A 22,197-nucleotide genomic window follows, 5' to 3' on the forward strand; every position below is an offset into this window, starting at 1 on the left:
CGAGTGACCCTGCGAGTGCAGAACAGCTACTACTGCTGCCATGACCTTGGTGAAGACCCGGGGGGCTGTTGCCAGACCGAAAGGTAACGCTACGAACTGCAGGTGTTCGTCGTGTATGACGAAGCGTAGGAAACGCTGATGCTCTGGCGCAATCGGCACGTGGAGATACGCATCTTTGATATCTATTGATGCTAGAAAGTCTCCTTGAGACATTGAGGCTATGACGGAGCGTAGGGATTCCATCCGGAACCTCCTGACTTTTACGTGTCTGTTGAGCAACTTTAGATCCAGGACGGGTCGATACGATCCGTCCTTTTTTGGGACTACAAACAGATTGGAGTAAAAACCGTGACCTTGTTCCTGAAGAGGGACGGAGGTCACCACTCCTTCCGCCTTTAGAGCGGCCACCGCCTGCAACAGAGCATCGGCTCGGTCTGGTGGTGGAGAAGTTGTGAAGAAACGAGTTGGCGGACGAGAACTGAACTCTATCCTGTACCCGTGAGACAGAATATCCCTCACCCAACGGTCTTTGACGCGTGACAGCCAAATGTCGCCAAAGTGGGAAAGCCTCCCACCGACCGAGGGAGACTGCAAGTCAGGAGGACGCCGTCTTGGCAACGGTTCCTCCGGCTGTCCTTTTTGGGCGTGACTGAGACCTCCAAGAATCTGAGCGTCTCTGGTCTTTTTGAGTCTTTTTTGACGAGGCGAATTGGGACCTGCCCGGTCCTCGAAAGGACCGATAACCAGACTGACCCTTCCTCTGTTGGGGTTTGTTTTGTCTGTGTTGCGGTAAGGATGAGTCCTTACCCTTGGAGTGTTTGATGATTTCATCCAAACGCTCTCCAAACAATCGGTCACGAGAAAAAGGCAAATTGGTTAAGCACTTCTTGGAATGAGAATCTGCCTTCCAATGTCTCAACCACAGGGCCCTACGCAAAACAACGGAGTTGGCTGACGCCACTGCCGTGCGGCTTGTAGCGTCAAGAACAGCATTAATCGCGTACGACGCGAATGCCGACATTTGCGAGGTCAATGGTGCTACCTGCGGGGCAAATGCACGTGTGACTGAGTCGACTTGCACAAGCCCGGCTGAGATAGCTTGGAGTGCCCATACGGCAGCAAAAGATGGCGCTAACGACGCTCCAATCGCTTCATAGATGGATTTCAGCCAGAGCTCCATCTGCCTGTCAGTGGCATCTTTAAGTGCCGCTCCATCTTCAACTGCAACCAAGGATCTAGCTGCAAGCCTGGAAATTGGAGGATCCACTTTTGGACACTGGGTCCAACCCTTGACCACCTCAGGGGGAAAAGGATAGCGTGTATCTTTAAGCCGTTTAGAAAAACGCCTTTCCGGATAAGCGTGGGGTTTCTGGATTGCGTCTCTAAAGTCAGCGTGGTCCAGAAAAGTGCTTAATGTACGCTTAGGATATCTGAAATGGATTTTCTCGTGCTGCGAAGCTGACTCCTCTACAGGAGGAGCTGGTGGGGAAATATTTAACATCTTATTGATGGACGCTATAAGATCATTAACTATGGCGTCACCATCTGGTGTATCTAGATTGAGAGCGGTCCCAGGATCAGAATCCTGATCAGTGACGTCCGCTTCATCACCCATAGATTCATCTCGCTGGGATCCTGACCATTGAGATGAATGTGAAGGCCCCTCATAGCGAGCCCGCTTAGGTTGCCTGGGGCCAGTCTTCACCCTGAGGTGTATGTGCCCGTCCCGGAGCTTGGAGTTAATTCAGCTGAGGGGGACCAGGGGGCAATGATTGCACAGTGTCCGTGGCCTGAAGTACAGGCCTAGCTCGCAATGCGTCAAGAATTTGTGACATAGTGAGAGACATTCTGTCAGCAAAAGCTGTAAACTCAGTTCCTGTCACCTGGACAGCATTCACAGGTGGTACACCCTGGGTCACGTCCAGCAGAGGTCCCGACTGTGCAAGCGCCGCAGGGGCCGAGCACTGCACACAATGGGGGTCAGTGGAGCCTGCCGGTAGAAAAGTCCCACATGCGGTACAGGAAGCATATAATGTCTGTGCCTTGGCACCCTTGCGTTTTGCGGACGACATGCTGTTGGCTCTCTGCAATGTGAGAGAGTCTATAGCCAAAGGGCGACTAGCGCTATGCAGTACAAAGTATTTGCAGGAACAAAATACTAAGATTACTACTGGCACAAGACTGGGGGTGAGCCCTGAGGGCTGCTTACCGCCCGCTGAATAGCGGGTAAGAGGCGCAGATTCCTTGTCTGGGTCTCCCCGGCTCCCCTCTGCAGCTCAGCGTGTCAGCAGGAATGGCTGCCGGCGTCTGTGGAGAGGGGCGGTCCGTGGGAGTTCCCAAACAAAAGTGCGGGAAACAGCGTCCCCTCTGTGCCTATTGTGAGGGCTGGAGTATGTAAAAACGACTCCAGCCCTCAGCGCTGATGCACTGACCAGCGTCCCGCCCCTCTCCTGACTGGCAGGTCCGGGGGCGGGAACGAACGGAAATAGGCCGCAAAAAGCCGGGGACTCGAGTTATCAGCGCGGCCGCCGTAAAAGCGCGGCCCGCGCTGAAGTCCCCGGCGCACCACAAGTGCCAGCCGCGCCGCAGTCCCAGCGGCCGGCGCGACCTTTTCCCAAAAGTGTGCCTGCTTCAGCGAAGCTGAATGAGGCTATGGCACAAGCGCCGCAGCGCTAATGTCCCCGGCGCACTACAACACCCAGCATGCTGCGGTGTGAGCGCCAAATGCACGGGGACACAGAGTACCTTGAGGAAGCAGGGCCATGTCCCTGATGTACTCCGCTCCATCCAGCATCTTCTCCAGGGGCTGTAGATGGAGCACGGTCTCAGTGCCTGGAGACCAGTAAATCCCACTTCACCCAGAGCCCTGTAAAAAGGGATGGGGAAGGAATCAGCATGTGGGCTCCGGCCGCCGTACCCGCAATGGGTACCTCAACCTTACAAACACCTCCGACATACAGTGGGGTGAGAAGGGAGCATGCTGGGAGCCCTGTATGGGCCCTCTTTTCTTCCATCCGACATAGTCAGCAGCTGCTGCTGACTAAAAACAATGGAGCTATGCGTGCGTGTCTGACCTCCTGCGCACAAAGCTAAAACTGAGGAATCCGTACTCCTACGGGAGGGTGTATAGCCAGAAGGGGAGGGGCCTTACACTTTTAAGTGTAGTTCTTTGTGCGGCCTCCAGAGGCAGTAGCTATACACCCACTGTCTGGGTCTCCCAATTAGGAGCGAAAAAGAAAGGAGCTTTGCATGACAACGCTGCTAGCTCAGACACTCTCCGAAGTGAGGTGACTGCTACTAGAAAAACCACTTTCTGCGAAAGGCGTGCGAGCGAAATATCCCTCATTGGCTCGAACGGTGGTTTCTGAAGAACCATCAGCACCCTGTTCAGATCCCAGGGTTCTAACGGACGCTTGTAAGGAGGGACGATGTGACAAACCCCTTGCAGGAACGTGCGTACCTGTGGGAGTCTGGCCAGGCGCTTCTGAAAAACACAGAGAGCGCAGAGACTTGTCCCTTAAGGGAGCCTAGCGACAAACCCTTTTCCAATCCGGATTGAAGAAAGGACAGAAAAGTGGGCAAGGCAAATGGCCAGGGAGAGAAACCCTGAGCAGAGCACCACGACAGGAATATTTTCCACGTCCTGTGGTAGATCTTGGCGGACGTTGGTTTCCTAGCCTGTCTCATAGTGGCAATGACCTCTTGAGATAATCCTGAAGACGCTAGGATCCAGGACTCAATGGCCACACAGTCAGGTTGAGGGCCGCAGAATTCAGATGGAAAAACGGCCCTTGAGACAGCAAGTCTTGTCGGTCTGGCAGTGCCCACGGTTGTCCGACCGTGAGATGCCACAGATCCGGGTACCACGACCTCCTCGGCCAGTCTGGAGCGACGAGGATGGCGCGGCGGCAGTCGGCCCTGATCTTGCGTAACACTCTGGGCAACAGTGCCAGAGGAGGAAACACATAAGGAAGCTGAAACTGCGACCAATCCTGAACTAAGGCGTCTGCCGCCAGAGCTCTGTGATCTTGAGATCGAGCCATGAATGTTGGGACCCTGTTGTTGTGCCGTGACGCCATTAGGTCGACGTCCGGCATCCCCCAGCGGCAACAGATCTCCTGAAACACGTCCGGGTGAAGGGACCATTCCCCTGCGTCCATGCCCTGGCGACTGAGAAAGTCTGCTTCCCAGTTTTCCACGCCCGGGATGTGAACTGCGGAGATGGTGGAGGCCGTGGCTTCCACCCACATCAAAATCCACCGGACTTCCTGGAAGGCTTGCCGACTGCGTGTTCCACCTTGGTGGTTGATGTAAGCCACCGCTGTGGAGTTGTCCGACTGAATTCGGATCTGCTTGCCTTCCAGCCACTGCTGGAACGCCTTTAGGGCAAGATACACTGCCCTGATCTCCAGAACATTGATCTGAAGTGAGGACTCTCGCTGAGTCCACGTACCCTGAGCCCTGTGGTGGAGAAAGACTGCTCCCCACCCTGACAGACTCGCGTCCGTCGTGACCACCGCCCAGGATGGGGGTAGGAAGGATTTCCCCTTCGATAATGAGGTGGGAAGAAGCCACCACCGAAGGGAAGCTTTGGTTGCCTGAGAGAGGGAGACGTTCCTGTCTAGGCACGTCGGCATCCTGTCCCATTTGCGTAGGATGTCCCATTGAAGAGGACGCAGGTGAAACTGCGCGAAAGGGACTGCCTCCATTGCTGCCACCATCTTCCCCAGGAAGTGCATGAGGCGCCTCAAGGGGTGTGACCGACCTTGAAGGAGAGATTGCACCCCTGTCTGTAGTGAACGCCGTTTGTCCAGCGGAAGCTTCACTATCGCTGGAAGAGTATGAAACTCCATGCCAAGATATGTCAGCGATTGGACCGGTGTCAGATTTGACTTTGGAAAATTGATGATCCACCCGAAACTCTGGAGAGTCTCCAGAGTAACATTGAGGCTGTGTTGGCATGCCTCTTGAGAGGGTGCCTTGACCAGCAGATCGTCTAAGTAAGGTATCACCGAGTGACCCTGAGAGTGGAGGACCGCAACTACTGTAGCCATGACCTTGGTGAAAACCCTTGGGGCTGCCGCCAGGCCGAACGGCAGTGCCGCGAACTGAAGGTGTTCTTCTCCTATGGCGAAGCGCAGGAAGCGCTGATGCTCTGGAGCAATCGGTACGTGGAGATAAGCATCTTTGATATCGATCGATGCGAGGAAATCTCCTTGGGACATTGAGGCGATGACGGAGCGGAGGGATTCCATCCGGAACCGCCTGGTCATTACGTGTTTGTTGAGCAGTTTTAGGTCCAAAACAGGACGGAAGGACCCGTCCTTCTTTGGAACCACAAACAGGTTGGAGTAGAAACCGTGACCCTGTTGCTGAAGAGGAACCGGGACCACCACTCCTTCTGCCTTCAGAATGCCCACCGCCTGCAGAAGAGCCTCGGCTCGCTCGGGAGGTGGAGATGTTCTGAAGAATCGAGTCGGAGGACGAGAGCTGAACTCTATCCTGTAACCGTGAGACAAAATGTCTCTCACCCAACGGTCTTTTACTTGTGGCAGCCAGGTGTCGCAAAAGCGGGAGAGCCTGCCACCGACCGAGGATGCGGTGTGAGGAGGCCGTAAGTCATGAGGAAGCCGCCTTGGTAGCGGCACCTCTGGCGGTCTTTTTAGGGCGTGATTTAGACCGCCATGCGTTGGAGTTCCTCTGATCCTTCTGAGGCCTTTTGGACGAGGAGAATTGGGACCTGCCCGCCCCCCGAAAGGACCGAAACCTCGACTGTCCTCTCCTCTGTTGGGGTGTTTTTGGTTTGGCCTGGGGTAAGGATGTTTCCTTTCCCTTGGATTGTTTGATGATTTCATCCAATCTCTCACCAAACAAACGGTCGCCAGAAAATGGCAAACTAGTTAAGAACTTTTTGGAAGCCGAATCTGCCTTCCATTCCCGTAGCCACAAGGCCCTGCGTATTGCCACCGAATTGTCGGCTGCAACCGCCGTACGGCTCGCAGAGTCCAGGACAGCATTAATAGCGTAGGACGCAAATGCCGACGTTTGAGAGGTTATGGACGCCACCTGCGGCGCAGACGTACGTGTGAGTGCGTCAATTTGCGCCTGACCAGCTGAGATAGCTTGGAGTGCCCATACGGCTGCGAATGCTGGAGCAAAAGACGCGCCGATAGCTTCATAGATGGATTTCAACCAGAGCTCCATCTGTCTGTCAGTGGCATCCTTGAGTGAAGCTCCATCTTCCACTGCAACTATGGATCTAGCCGCCAGTCTGGAGATTGGAGGATCCACCTTGGGACACTGAGTCCAGCCCTTGACCACGTCAGGGGGGAAGGGGTAACGTGTATCCTTAAGGCGCTTGGAAAAACGCTTATCTGGACAAGCTCGGTGTTTCTGGACTGCCTCTCTGAAGTCAGAGTGGTCCAGAAACATACTCGTTGTACGCTTAGGAAACCTGAAACGGAATTTCTCCTGCTGAGAAGCTGACTCCTCCACTGGAGGAGCTGAGGGAGAAATATCCAACATTTGATTGATGGATGCAATAAGATCATTCACTATAGCGTCCCCATCTGGAGTATCAAGGTTGAGAGCGGCTTCAGGATCAGAATCCTGATCAGCTACCTCCGCTTCATCATACAGAGAGTCCTCTCGCTGAGACCCTGAACAATGTGATGATGTCGAGGGGATTTCATAGCGAGCTCGCTTAGCCGGTCTGGGGCTGCGTTCTATGTCAGAGACCTCACTCTGGGATCTATGAGACACCCCGGGAGAACATTGTTGTTCCAACTGAGGGGGGCCAGGGGGCAATGATTCCACAGTGCCCATGGCTTGAGATGCCGGCCTGGACTGCAAGGCTTCTAATATCTTAGCCATAGTCTCAGAAAGTCTTTCAGTAAAAACTGCAAACTCCGTCCCTGTCACCTGGACAGTGTTAACAGGTGGTTCTCCCTGGGCCACCCTTAGCAGAGGCTCCGGCTGAGTAAGTGCCACAGGGGCCGAGCATTGCACACAATGAGGGTCAGTGGAACCTGCCGGCAGTATAGCCGTACATGCTGCACAGGCAGCATAGTAAGTCTGTGCTTTGGCACCCTTGCTATTTGTGGACGACATGCTGTTGTCTCCTCTGAGCAATACAGGAGGGTATATAGCCAAATAAACAACCGTGCACCATACAGTGTAAAGTATAGCCTATAATCATATAATCTATAAGTACACTTCTGCACTAGTGGGGCCAGCACCACAGGTGCTGCTTACCGCCCGCGCAAAGCGGTTGTGTGGTCACCAGAATTCCTGCCTGGGTCTCCCTGAGCTTGTCTCCCCTCTCCAGCGTTAGCAGAGCTGACAGGAATGGCTGCCGGCGTCCTGAGGAGAGGAGGGGGCCGTGGGCGTGCCCTAGAAAGTGCGGGAATCTGGTGCCCCACTGTGCACAGTGAGGGGGGTGGAGTATGCAAAGCATGCTCCAGCCTCAGTTGCTGACGTCCTTTACAGCGTCCCGCCCTTCCCCTGACTGGCAGGTCTGGGGGCGGGAAAAGAATGAGACTAGGCCGCAAAAGCCGGGGACTAAATTATAAGCGCGGCCGCCGTATAAGCGCGGTCGGCGCGGAAGTCCCCGGCGCACTAACAGTCCCAGCCGCGCCGCAGTGATAACAATGGCAGCGGCGGTCAGCGCGGCAGTCCCCATACACTAACACACTCAGCGACGCTGCAGTGTGTAAAAGCACAAACGCAGTCAGCGCCGCGGTCCCCGGTGCACTAGCACACCCAGCAATGCTGGAGTGTTGCTGTGTGCGGTCCCCACGGGGACACAGAGTACCTCAAAGTAGCAGGGCCATGTCCCTGAACGATACTCGGCTCCTATCCAGCAGAGTCCTCAGGAGCTGTGGATGGAGCACGGTCTCATGTGCCTGGAGACCGATAGGATCCCACTTCACCCAGAGCCCTAAGGGGGATGGGGAAGGAAAACAGCATGTGGGCTCCAGCCTCCGTACCCGCAATGGGTACCTCAACCTTAACAACACTGCCGACAAGAGTGGGGTGAGAAGGGAGCATGCCGGGGGGCCCTGTTATGGGCCCTCTTTTCTTCCATCCGACATAGTCAGCAGCTGCTGCTGACTAAGCTGTGGAGCTATGCGTGGATGTCTGCCTCCTTCGCACAAAGCATAACAACTGAGGAGCCCGTGGCAGCACGGGGGGTGTATAGGCTGAAGGGGAGGGGCTTTACACTTTTAGTGTAGTACTTTGTGTGGCCTCCGGAGGCATAGCTATACACCCAATTGTCTGGGTCTCCCAATGGAGCGCCAAAGAAAATCCTTTGAACACAATGGAAAGATTTCGAATGGACAAAGCAAGAGTTCAATATCCACTACACATTTCTGGAGAGATCATTATCCAATTCCTCCAGTTTTTGCACAAAACTAAAAAGAACCAAAAATAACAATTTCTTACCTAAGTTTTGTGTCATCAAGCATGTCCTCTGCATCAGAAAAGTTTAGGATTTGATCTCCTTTGGGTAAAGGCTGAACTGAAACATTTACAAAAAGAAAAAAAAAAAAATGATTACTCTTGATTATCAGCATTTAAAGGGAACCATCCATGAGGATTTTGCTATATGAAGTAAAGGCAGTATCATACTGGCACTAGGATGCTGAATCCAGGCATACCTTTTGTTGAAGATTGGATGCTTGACTGCTGAAATATCTGTAACCAAAGTTATAGAAATGTACGGCACCTTTGACAGGTGCCGCTTTGTGAGCCTTTGTGGGTTGGGTCCTCCTGCGTCTTGCATTGCATAACACTCTTTTTTATTTAAATTTCGTTGCGTGCGCATTCCCAAAGTATTGATGTCTTCATTAAAATGGTGCCGGAGTCTGTGCATGCGCGTCCTGCAATCTCAGGAGCCGTTTTATTGAAGACACTGTGGTGAAGACTGAGCGGCATCGCATTTACTTTATATAGCAAAATCCTGGGGTTTTGTTCTCTTTAAAAGGGGTTGGGTTATTCCCTTTCAGTTAGGTTTTTCATCCTCGGGCACAGTTTGGTGTAAAAAAGAAACAAAACAAAAAAAAAACCAAAAACACAGCACTGTACTCATCATTCCTGGATCTACCAGCTAGTCTTCACCACTGCTCCGTTGTTTGTTTGGCAGGGCTGCTACGCTGACGTCATGTAGACAGCAAGACAGCCAACTCAGTGACTAAGAGGAGCATCCCTCCGTCTATACTGGTATAGCTACTGACCTCTCCGATTGGCTGCCATCGTGACCGGAAGCATCGGCAGACACTAGCCGGTTGATCTGAAGACAGTGAGGATAGTGCGGATTGTTTTTTTATACCCAAATCTGCCCTGGGTCGGAGATTAACTGAAATAGGACGACACTTTTCATGTGTATGTGCAATATGACAGACAAAACAGGAGCTCCATACCTGTTTGGTCCTCCAGTAGATAATACTGCTTCATAAGCTGCCAGTGCACCTGCAGAGACTTGGCTGTGCGCGACATGTAGAAAACCTCCGGATGCTCATTTAGTAGATCTTGAAAAGTCTCCAGTGTGGGCTGAGAGCTCTGGAAGGAGTAAGGACAACCATTTTACAGAATGCAAAGCGTAGTCAGTCAGTATATTACCAAAATAGTCATCAAAAAGCTGTCCATCCTGATCATAGAAATTGCTGGTTGCATCCAAATGATTATCAGCAGCAATCAGAGCTATCCGTGGCATGGTTCTGTAATATATCGGATATCTATGGCATGTGGACAGAGCTCAGCTCCTCAGCCCCCTCCACACATGGGAACCCAAACAATCACATGCATGTACATTATTATGAACTGAGGGGTTAAAGAGGTTGTCCAAATCCCTCTTCTTTATTTTAAAAAGAGACACAGCATAGTCAACATACACACACATACATATACTAAGCCCCTCTGTACCGTTGCCTGGTACCACAGCTGGTCTTACTGATGACAGTAGTGACAGTTGGTCACCAGTGCAGCCAATGATTGGTGACTCCCCACAGATAAAATAAAGAGACCGGTGAGGACCCGGACAGAAGTGAGAGGGTGAGAGTATATTAGTAACCTTTATCCACTGTGAACTGCTGCAAAACGTTTACGGTTCATTGTGTGCCTTGTTACTGACCAGCCACAAGAGGCCGCTGTTTTGCATCTGCATTTGGTTACTATAGCAACATCTCAACGAACTTCACTGGACTTCGAGGGCTGAGGAGGTGCTGTGTGTGAGCTGCAGGGAAAGCGAGAGGTGTGCGTAACAGAAAGGAGCCGCCGCAGAAACACTTAAGTTGGGAAAAAATTCATGCTGGAGTTTAGCAAGAAGTATGACGACGCATGTGAGCAGCATCCTGGCCAGAGAGTCACCATTTTACAGTTGCTGGCTATACTGGTTCACCGCGAGAGGATCTCCAATTCTCTTATTCTGGTACCCGGATACAGTAGACTGGGCCCAGGACCGTGTGCACACTACACTTTACGTTTTGGTACAAAAACACCTAACTGTTTTGGTTAGGCCGACTATAGACACAGTAAGACTGTCAGTTTACAGTTACATTTAAAACCTTAAAGGGACAGAGTGACACATTTGCATTGACTGTTGCTTTATAAGATTTCCAGGACTGTGTTGCTGAGCTGCATGGTTTACCTTCTTACTTTTACCATCTGCCTTCTCTGTGAGGCCTCAGCAATTAAGGGTATTCAGGGGGTTTATGGGATTTGTTTGTGTTTAGGTGGATAAGATGTAACCTCTTGTGCTGCACCACTGGTAGGGTATGTTCACACAAAAAATTATTCCTGCTTCCCCAGAGGGATTACTAGGTACTAGGAGACTGTCCAGATAGTCCTTTGATTAAGCAAAGGTTAAGCAAAGGTGGGTGAGAAGGCAACATAAATTGCCGTTACGGGTGGTGCAGTACAGGGGTGTTGGCCTTCAGGCTTGTATTTATATTCTTCTCTTTTATGGATTTTTCTCTGTTTTGGTAAAGTAAAGCAGCCATTCATCAAGACGACTGCCTACAAGACGGGAGTATCATACGCCTTACTGCCGCAAATAATGGGCAGATGGCCACGAAGGGGATTGTGTGGATGCAGATTAAAGATATGCGGCCAGGACGTTGGCACAAAAGGAGTTGTTCTGGTGGATCATTCCCCCAGAAGGGGTATGGAGGTGACTTTGGGGATGAATGTGTTAGGGGACTTGGACCACTGCCTGTTCACCAAGGTCCACAGTATTGCAAAGCACTACCACCCACCAGCCAACCCAAAAAGTCCTTCAACAGATGGTGAGGAGCTGCTGCTTACAAAAAAGCGCCCTATCAGGCTGCCTCGTAGGCTTGATCAGGATACCCCCACGTGTAATGCTGATGATCACTACCAAGAGAGAATAGCTCTTAATGCTGCCAGTGGGAGCTGTCCAGAAGTTGAATGGTCTGAAAGTGCTTATTGAACTGGTCCCCCAAGACGAAGATGCCCCGACGAGGCCCTTGGTGGCCCGTGCCCTGGCTACAGTGAGAAATGGGTGTATGCCTCTACATGTATCAACCTGCTAGAAAGTGAGGGCACCATCCCAGGAGGTACATTGCTGGCCAAGGTCTATGTGCCTGATGGAGAGATACTCAGGAGAATGGGATTCACCCTCTGACACATCCAGGGATCATCATGGTCATATGCAGTCGAAGCAGTCAGAAGTGGGACTCTCACGGCAGATTGGAACAGATGGGAGTGGACCGTGGAACCCTAATTTCTGCTCAGCAAAAGCTTGTAGAAAATGCCCTGTGGGAGTTTCAGGAAGCTTTCTCACATCATGATGAAGATTTCGCGTTCACGACTGTAATCGAACCGAGGAACACAGCCCCTATATGGGAACACTACCAGCAAATTCATCCGAAGAACCAGGAAGTAAAGAACATGGTGGCCAGTATGTTGGACAACCAGGTTATCCAAGCGAGTCAGAGTACTTGGGTGACCTAAGTGGTCCTGGTATGCAAAAAGAATGGGTCCCTCAGGTTCTGTGTTGACCAAAGAAAATTGAATGTTAACATGGTGTGGGATGCCTATCCCCTCCCCCGGATTGAAGAATCACTATCTGCTTTAGGCCCCACTAAGTACTTTTCTACCCTCAACCTGCCCAGTGGGTACTGGCAAGTGCCAGTGGCTGCAAAAGACAGAGCCAAGACAGCATTCATTCTACTAATGGGACTCTAGGAGTTCAACAGGATTCCATTTGGCGTCTCAAATGCACCAGGAACCTTCCAGAGGCTGATGGAACATTGCCTTGGCGATATGAACTTTGACTCCATATAAATCTACATGGATGATGTGGTGGTGTTCAGGACCTCGTTCGAAGATAATCTACAGAAGCTATGGCAGGTCATGCAACGACTCCAAGATCACAGGCTCAAGATCAAGCCGAAAAAATGTCAATTGTTCCGAGCACATATAGAATACCTAGGTCACTCCTGATGGGGTACAACCAGCTATCAGTAAACTGTAGGCCATCCAGAAGTGGCTCACACCACGTTCACTTCCGGAGGTGGAAGCATTCGAGAGATTGGCTGGATACTACTGGCGATTCATTCCAAAGTTTGCCTATCGGCCGGGTCCCTTGAATGAGTTGCGGCGGGGAATGGCGGGAAGTCCTAGGAACTGCCCTGTCTTGTGGGGTCCATGACAACAAGGCCTTTGAGGATTTGAAGGCCGCCCTAACCAATGCATTGATTCTGGCCTATGCTCGCTTCACCAACCTGTTACTGCTCCACACAGACAGAAATTTGCACGGACTGGGAGCGGTACTGTCCCAAATGCAGGACGGACGGAAGCGTGTGATCGCCTATGCGAGTCGCTCTTTGAGGGAATCAGAGCGTAAGCCCGATAACTACAGCTCTTAGTTAGAGCTATTGACACTGGTTTGGGCCATGACTGTGCACTTCGCAGAGTTCCTGACGAGGGCTGAAGTGGTGGTAATGACCGATAATAACCCTCTATCTCACCTTGAAAATGCTAAGATGGGGGCATTAGAGAAAAAGGTGGATGGCCCGGCTGTCTAAGTTCAATCACCGGATTAAGTTCCGATCTGGAAGAGAAAAAGGTAACGCAGTTGAGCTAACTCGAGGACTAATGGGGCTCCCAGCTGGCATTGTTGATGATGATCTAAAGGATACTGAGACTCCGCACCTCAGGCGACTGCCTTCCCTCCGGGACCTGGAAAACTTAAGTCGGGTGGCCACCGGGACGCTCATGGTGCTTGAAAAAACTCCCGCAGACTGTGTGCGTACCCAGAACGAAAGCAAAGAGCTGTGTCGGTTCAAGCGCTGGATCCAGGCAATAACTTGGCCCCAGCCAAAAGAGAGGGAGAATTTCTCTCTGGAGGGTCAGAAATGGCTGCGCCAATGGGATAAGCTGAGCGTGGTACAAGACCTCCTGTGTCGCAAGATCTACTTGCAATCGGAGCTGCAGTACCATCAGCAGATTGTGATCCCAATGGAGGTAGATCCCACGGTCACTCGAGAGGTCCACGAGAGAGGCGCTCACTTTGGTAGTGAAAAGACTTACCAGTGGTTGCGCCGACTCATGTATTGCCCGGGGCTGAAAAACATGGTAAAGGAAGCATGTCAAATTTGCCGAATCTGTGGGTTGAGCAAGAGTGTCGAACACCGGGCTCCTGTGCAAACCATTAAAACGGCAGCCCAACTTGAATTGCTCATTATAGCCTATGTACAAATAGGGTACTCCAGTTCAGGACACTTACTGTTTGGTGATGACCATTTTACCAAATATGCGGTAGCAGTACCGACTAGAGACCAGACTGCAGAGTCAGCTGCAGAGGCAGTATGTCATCATTTCATTCAGGTATTTGGGTGTCCACAGCAGATCCACTCTGATCATGGAGCATGTTTCCAGGGTGCCTTGATGAAAAAGCTCTACCATCTGTATGGGATCGAACAATCCCAGACAATGCCTAATCATCCGCAAGGCAATGGAGCGTGTGAACGTTTCAATCGCACACTTCTACAGTTGCTACAGACTCTAGAAGATGGTCAAAAAGCACTTAGGCCGGAATACCTGCCTGAGCTCATGTGGGCGTACAATAACCAAATACATGGCACAACAGGGTACTCGCTCCACATGTTAACGTTCGGTAGGGCAGGTAGAGATTGAGGATTTACACATGCCTGACCCCGTGGCTGACCCTCCCCGGACCAACACCACATGGGCGCAGGAGCACTGACGCCGGCTAAGAACAGTGCATAGGGTGGTAGGTGACCGGCTGAGACAGATTGTACACCCTGACTGGGGCCGGTACAGGACGACGTGTTTGTTCCAGGTGAAAGGGTATTGGTTAGGAGTAAGAGATGGTCCGGAAAACGAGATGATCGGTGGGAGGCAGTATATTGTATGTAGTAAACAGGAGGGTAGGACCTGATATTCCTGTGTATGAGGTGAAAAATGGAAACTGGGGTCAAACCATAAATCTCCATCGTAACATGCTTCGAAGGTGTCAATTTGATGATCCCGCACCTGCAGAGGTGACACCTAACCCTAAAGTGATGGGAGTGGAACTGCCTGTGGATGCTGACTGGTGGGCTGTACCCACTCTTCCATAGGCTGAGAGATCCATGACAGAGTGGTTTTGCCCCCCAGAGAGTGTTATACCACCTAAGGTTCTCCCAACAGATGATGTCCCAAAGCAGGTGGATGGTCCACCGCTGCACAGGACCATTAGGTCTTCAGTGGGTGTTCCTCCACAGCGCTATGCAGAGCATGACCTCAAGTGGGGTGGCATGTGAGAGTATATTAGTAATCTTTATCCACTGTGAACTATTGCAAAACACTTATTTACTGCTCACTGCATGCATTGTTACTGACCAGCCACAAGAGGCCGCTGTTTTGCATCTGCATTCAACTGTTTGGTTACTATAGCAACATCTCAACGGACTTCTCCACTGGGCTTCGAGGGCTGAGGAGGCGCTGTGTGTGTGTGAGCTGTAGGGAAAGCGTAACGAAAAGGAGCCGCCGCAGAAACACTTAAGTGAGTTGGGAGAAGATTCATGTTGGAGTTTAGCGAGGAAAAAAGCGATGCGTGCGAGCAGCAGCCTGTGCCGGAGATCACCATTCAGCAGTTACTGGCTATACTGGTCACCATGAGAGTATCTACAAGTCTCTTATTATGGCAGCTGGACACCATAGTACCCGGGTACGGTAGGCTGGGCCCACAATCGCGTGCATGCTACCCTTTATGTTTTGGTACCAAAACACCTAACTGTTTTGGTTAGGCCTGCTATACACAGTAAGACTTGCCGGCTCTGCTGTGTCAGTTTACAGTTACATTTAAAATCTTAAAGAGACAGCGACACACGTTTGTATTGACTGTTGCTCTAAAAGATTTCCAGGACTGTGTTGCTGAGCTGCGTGGTTTGCCTTCCCACTTTTACCATCTGCCTTCTCTGTGAGGCTTTAGCAAATAAGGGTATCCTGGGTTTTTGTTTGTGTTTAGGTGGATATGTTGTAAGCTCTTGTGCTGCACCTCTGGTAGGACATGTTCACACACACAAAATAACTCCTGCTTCCCAGAGGTCCAGACAGTTATGCAAAGTTTGGTGAGAAAACGGCATAAATTGCCGTTACAGGTGGCGCAGCACAGGGGTGTTGGCCTTCAGCCTTGTATTTATATTCTTCTGTTTTATGGATGTTTTTCTGTTTTGGTAAAGTAAAGCAATCATTCATCAATCCATCTGCCTACAGTCATGGCCAAAAGTTTTGAGAATGCTACATATATTAATTTTTACAAAGTCTACTGCTTAAGTTATTCTAATGGCAATTTGCATATACTCCAGAATGTCATAAAGAGTGATCAGCTTAACAGCAATTACTTGCAAAGTCAATATTGGCTAAGAAAATGAACTTTAACCCCCAAAACACATTTCAACATCTTTGCATTCCTGCCTTAAAAGGAGCAGCTAACATTGTTTTAGTGATTGTTCCATTAACACAGGTGTGGGTGTTGATGAGGACAGGGCTGGCGATCAGTCAGTCATGATTAAGTAAGAACGACACCACTGGACACTTTAAAAGGAGGCTGGTGCTTGGTATCATTGTTTCTCTTCAGTTAACCATGGTTATCTCTAAAGAAACACGTGCAGCCATCATTGCTCTGCACAAAAAAGGCCTAACAGGGAAGAGTATCGCAGTTACAAAGATTGCACCTCAGTCAACAATCTATTGCATCATCAAAAGCTTCTATTGTTGCCTAAAAGGCTCCAGGGCGCCCAAGAAGGACCAGCAAACGCCAGGACAGTATCTTAAAACTGTTTCAGCTGCGGGATCGGACTACCAGCAGTGCTGAGCTAGCTCAGCAATGGCAGCAGGCTGGTGTGAGTGCTTCTGCACGCACTGTGAGGCGGAGACTCTGAGCAAGGCCTGGTTTCAAGGAGGGCAGCAAAGAAGCCACTTCTCTCCAGAAAAAACATCAGGGACCGACTGATATTCTGCAAAAGGTACAGGGAGTGGAGTGGAGTGATGACTGGGGTAAAGTCATTTTCTCAGATGAATCCCCTTTTCGATTGTTTGGGACATCTGGGAAACAGCTTATTAGGAGAAGAAGAGGTGAGCGCTACCACCAGTCTTGTCTCATGCCAACTGTTAAGCATCCTGAAACGATTCATGTGTGGGGTTGCTTCTCAGCCAAGGGAATCGTCTCACTCATAGTCTTGCCTAAAAACACACCCATGAATAAAGAATGGTACCAGAATGTCCTCCAAGAGCAACTTCTCCCAACTGTCCAAGAGCAGTTTGGTGCCCAACAATGCCTTTTCCAGCATGATGGAGCATCTTGCCATAGAGCAAAGGTGATCACTAAATGGCTCATGGAACAAAACAGAGATTTTGGGTCCATGGCCTGGAAACTCCCCAGATCTTAATCCCATTGAGAACTTGTGGACAATCATCAAGAGACGGGTGGACAAACAAAAACCAACAAATTCTGGCAAAAAGCAAGCATTGCTTATGCAAGAATGGACAGCTATCAGTCAGGATTTGGTCCAGAAGTTGATTGAGAGCATGCCAGGGAGAATTGCAGAGGTCCTGAAGAAGAAAGGTCAACACTGCAAATATTGACTTGCTGCATTAACCTTTTGGTACTCATAATATGACTGCAAATATATTTCTGTATGTGATGTAAACATCAGACAAACACAATTAAAAACCAGAGGGCAACAGATCATGTGAAAATATCATTTTGGTGTCATTCTCAAAACTTTTGGCCATGACTATAGAGTCGCTTTCCAGGTACATGGTTTTGCTGTATACTGGGGGAGCCCACCTTGTATTTGACTTACAAGTACACAAGAATAGCAGGAGATTTTTTTCTTCTTTTTTCACTGCTAGACCCATTTTTAACGTAATACAACAGACAAAAGTGTAGATAAGAAGTCAATAAAGTAGAAAACCACAGCATACACCATCCAGAAAGTGCTTTTATTCCATACTCGCTCTGATAGTGACAAGTCAATGTAAGGTACCAGCTTTATTATGCAAACAAGAGGGTATGACAGTGCACCAAGGAATAGATCATGCCAACAGGGCACCAAAACACTCCCATTTGCATATCAAATAAATGTTGATTTTCAACTTAATATCAAGTTAGACTATATGTGCCTAGTATGATTTAAACAGGGTTTAGGTGCCATATATAAATGTTTGGGCAGCTTATTTGGGGGTGACACGCTCCCTTTCCGTATACTGCAATCTTTCTGAATTTCAGTGAATTGTTCCTGTTCACACTCTTCATGAGTCTATTAGACAGGCCCTAATGTCTTGCCTCTGGTGCTTATAACAACCCATCTGCACCCAGCAGTTGTATTGTGGGAGCAGGAAAAGGTCATATCGAGGGTGATCTTTCCCTCTCTTATACCACATAGGCATAGAGATCACTATTGATTGTGGAGATTAACCCCTTCAGCCCCGGGGCACTTTGTTTTTTTGCGTTTTTGTTTTTTGCTTCCCTTCTTCCGAGAGCCGTAACTTTTTTATTTTTCCGTCAATCTTGCCATATGAGGGCTTGTTTTTTGCGGGACGAGTTGTACTTTTAAATGACACCATAAGTTTTACCATATGGTGTACTGGAAAACAGCAAAAAAATTCCAAATGCGGAAAAATTGCAAAAAAAGTGTGATGGCACAATAGTTTTTGGGATGTTTTATGCACGGTGTTCACTATATGGTAAAACTGATGTGTGGGTATGATGCCTGAGGTCGGTGCAAGTTTGTAGACACCAAACATGTATAGGTTTACTTGTATTTAAGGGGTTAAAAAAAATTCATAAGTTTGTCCAATAAAAGTGGCGCACGTTTTGCGCCATTTTCCGAAACACGTAGCGTTCTTATTTTTTTGGGCTCTATGGCTCAGTGACGGCTTATTTTTTGTGTCTCGAGCTGACGTTTCTAATGGTACCATTTTTGCGCAGATGCTACGTTTTGATCGCCTGTTATTGCATTTTGCGTAAAACTTGCAGCGACCAAAAAACGTAATTTTGGAGTTTGGAATTTTTTTGCCACTACGCCGTTTACCAATCAGATTAATTGATTTTATATTTTGATAGATCGGGCATTTCTGAACGCGGCGATACCAAATGTGTATATTTATTTATTTTTTAACCCTTTAATTTTCAATGGGGGGAAAGGGGGGTGATTTGAACTTTTAGGGGTTTTATTATTTTTTAAAACTTTTTTTTTACTTTACTAGTCCCCCTAGGCGGCTATAGCGATCAGCAATCCGATCGCTCTTATCTATCTGCTGATCACAGCTATAGTGCTGTAAACAGCAGATTCAGTCACTTTCTGTTTCTCTCTGCAAGCAGCCGAGGGAAAACGAAAGTGAAACTTCATAGCTGCAGGCGTCATCACATGACCCTGTGCTACGATGGCAACCACCGAAAGTCACATGATCACGCACGTGACTTCCGGTGGGGGCGGCGGTAAGTAAAAAACATGGCCGCGCGCATATAGATCTTGCTGTCAGACTTTGGCAGCAAGATTTAAGGGGTTAATGGCTGCGGGTGAAAACAGCTGATATGTGTGCCGACCGCAGCCGCCTGCCCGCGGCAGGTGGCGGGGCTTAACGGGACACGCTCCAAGATGGATATATTCGTCCATGGTCGTGAAGGGGTTAAACCTGCCAAGACTGGCGTCTTTTCAGTAGCGAATCAGCTATATGTCAACACTGGTCCCACCTGCTGACGGCACAGGAGCGCCATGCATTTATAAAGACGTTGTCAGACACATGGTCACTCACCGAGCTGATTGTACATAGCAACTGTTCTTCTGCTTTATTGAACAGCACTTTGCTTTGGATGGCAGCAATAGCTTCCGGATGTAGCTGTCGGATTGCCTGGCATGCTAGTCTGCAAAAAAAGCACTTGTGATATCAAGCTACACATTGAATAAAACAAAATTTCCTGAAGTTAACCTAAAAATGGAACAATACTTACTTAGAGATGACGGGGTCGTACAGAAGAGCATACCACCTCTCCTGGATTTCATTGAGAGTAAAGCGACAGCTGAACTTCACACCCAGATGTACAGCCTGAAGATCATTTGTCTGAAGAACAAGTAGACAAACTGATATTACAATGTGGTAGTGTTAAGCCCGCTTTACATGCTGCAATGTATCTTACAATGTGTCAGCAGGGTCACGTCGTAAGTGACGCACATCCGGCATCGTAAGGTACATTGTAGCATGTAACAGCTACGTGCGATTGCAATTGTACGTTAAAACGTTCATCGCATACACGTCGTTCAATTCCTAAAAATTGAACGTCAGATTGTTCATCGTACCCGGGTTAGCACACATCGCAGTGTGTGACACCCCGGGAACGATGAACAGATCTTACCTGCGTCCTGCGGCTCCCGCCGGCAATGCGGAAGGAAGGAGGTGGGCGGGATGTTTACGTCCCGCTCATCTCCGCCCCTCCGCTTCTATTGGCCGGCTGCCGCGTGACTTTGATGTGACGACGAGCGTCCCTCCCACTCCAGGAAGTGGACGTTCGCCGCCCACATCGAGGTCGTATGGACGGGTAAGTACGTGTGACAGGGGTTAATTGTTTGTGCGGCACATTCAACAAATTGAACGTGCCGCACATACAATGGGGGCGGTTACGATCGCATACGATATCATATGCGAAATCGTAACATTTAAAGCAGGCTTCCTCGCGTCCTGGACGCAGCATGATTCCTCTTGCACAGACGCTAGTGTCCTTTGCGGGAGAACGTGCTGTACGTGTCCATGATCAGGATTACAGACAGCGTATTTTCGCTGTGTTCTCCGCTGAGAACACCAGCATCTACGCAATAATAAATTGACATTCTGCAGCTCAGAAGTCAGCACCACAGGTCGGTTTACAGAGTGTCCAAAAGAAGCACAGTGGGCAGGAGATTCCTATAAATCCCATCCACTGTGCTTGTACTGTACAACGCAGTATTCTGGACATATAGAAAACCTGCTGCATCCAAAATGCTGACAACCCTGATCATGGGCCTGGGCCCTTAATAAGGACATGCAGTTTCTTAGGTCACAATGTGACTAGATTTAAGCATGAAAGTGAGATCCTACCTGCAGCACTGTGTTGATAAGGAGCATATCATCAGCCGGCTTCCATCTGCCCAGGTCCTTGGTTACCTGCAGCGGCTGCTTACTTTTCTTTATCCTCTTGGTGATGCTGGGGCTCGGTGCAGGGGACGGTGGAGCTGGGGTAGGCACTGTCTTGCAAACTTGCTAAAATAAAAACACACAAAGAGGCATAGTTATCTAGATAAGGGCAACAGAATTCTTGCATAATTTGAGCAGAAAACCGGTCGTTCATGATTTGCAATGGATAGGGGGCATGGTGTATCAGGAAGGGGCCACCATGCAGCCCCATGCTCAAAGAATCTGCCAAAACTGTGGTGCACATTTCTGGAGCAAAACAAGCTAATAGCTGATATAAATTCAGACTAGACAAATGATCAAAAAAGGGAGACGAAAGAAGGGAATTTGGTTTACTTACCGTAAATTCCTTTTCTTCTAGCTCCTATTGGGAGACCCAGACAATTGGGTGTATAGCTTCTGCCTCCGGAGGCCACACAAAGTATTACACTTTAAAAAGTGTAACCCCTCCCCTCTGCCTATACACCCTCCCGTGCATCACGGGCCCATCAGTTTTGGTGCCAAAGCAGGAAGGAGGAAACTTATAAATTGGTCTAAGGTAAATTCAATCCGAAGGATGTTCGGAGAACAAACCATGAACCAAAAGAACAATTCAACATGAACAACATGTGTACACAAAAGAACAACAGCCCGAAGGGAACAGGGGCGGGTGCTGGGTCTCCCAATAGGAGCTAGAAGAAAAGGAATTTACGGTAAGTAAACAAAATTCCCTTCTTTGTCGCTCCATTGGGAGACCCAGACAATTGGGACGTCCAAAAGCAGTCCCTGGGTGGGTAAAAGAATACCTCGATAAAAAGAGCCGAAAACGGCCCCCTCTTACAGGTGGGCAACCGCCGCCTGAAGGACTCGCCTACCTAGGCTGGCATCTGCCAAAGCATAGGCATGCACCTGATAGTGTTTCGTGAAAGTGTGCAGACTCGACCAGGTAGCCGCCTGACACACCTGCTGAGCCGTAGCCTGGTGCCGCAATGCCTAGGATGCACCTACGGCTCTGGTAGAATGGGCTTTCAGCCCTGAAGGAATCGGAAGCCCGGAAGAACGGTAGGCTTCAAGAATCGGTTCCTTGATCCACCGAGCCAAGGTTGACTTGGAAGCCTGCGACCCCTTACGCTGGCCAGCGACAAGGACAAAGAGCGCATCAGAACGGCGCAGGGGCGCCGTGCGAGAAATGTAGAGCCGTAGTGCTCTCACCAGATCTAACAAGTGCAAATCCTTTTCACATTGGTGAACTGGATGAGGGCAAAAAGAAGGTAAGGAGATATCCTGATTGAGATGAAAAGGGGATACCACCTTAGGGGGAAATTCCAGGACCGGACGCAGAACCACCTTATCCTGGTGAAACACCAGGAAGGGGGCTTTGCATGACAGCACTGCTAGCTCAGACACTCTCCGAAGTGATGTGACTGCCACTAGGAAGGCCACCTTCTGCGAAAGGCGTGATAGAGAGACATCTCGCATCGGCTCGAAAGGTGGTTTCTGAAGAGCTGTTAGCACCCT

General features: G+C 49.6%; 1 protein-coding gene across 1 annotated transcript in view; it reads right to left on the reverse strand.

The window, feature by feature from the left end:
* The window catches only part of MCRS1 (microspherule protein 1), a 77,012-nt gene that overhangs the window by 38,529 nt on the left and 16,286 nt on the right, over nucleotides 1-22,197 (reverse strand). Inside the window, exons 3-7 of the mRNA XM_075336946.1 lie at nucleotides 20,608-20,769; nucleotides 19,487-19,596; nucleotides 19,291-19,399; nucleotides 9,423-9,561; nucleotides 8,446-8,521 (exon numbers count right to left, since the gene is read on the reverse strand). Of these exons, the coding sequence (XP_075193061.1) occupies nucleotides 8,446-8,521; nucleotides 9,423-9,561; nucleotides 19,291-19,399; nucleotides 19,487-19,596; nucleotides 20,608-20,769 (596 nt within the window). The remainder of the gene's footprint in view (nucleotides 1-8,445; nucleotides 8,522-9,422; nucleotides 9,562-19,290; nucleotides 19,400-19,486; nucleotides 19,597-20,607; nucleotides 20,770-22,197) is intronic.

This window comes from Anomaloglossus baeobatrachus, chromosome 2, assembly GCF_048569485.1.
Source record: "Anomaloglossus baeobatrachus isolate aAnoBae1 chromosome 2, aAnoBae1.hap1, whole genome shotgun sequence".
Lineage (NCBI taxonomy): Eukaryota > Metazoa > Chordata > Amphibia > Anura > Aromobatidae > Anomaloglossus > Anomaloglossus baeobatrachus.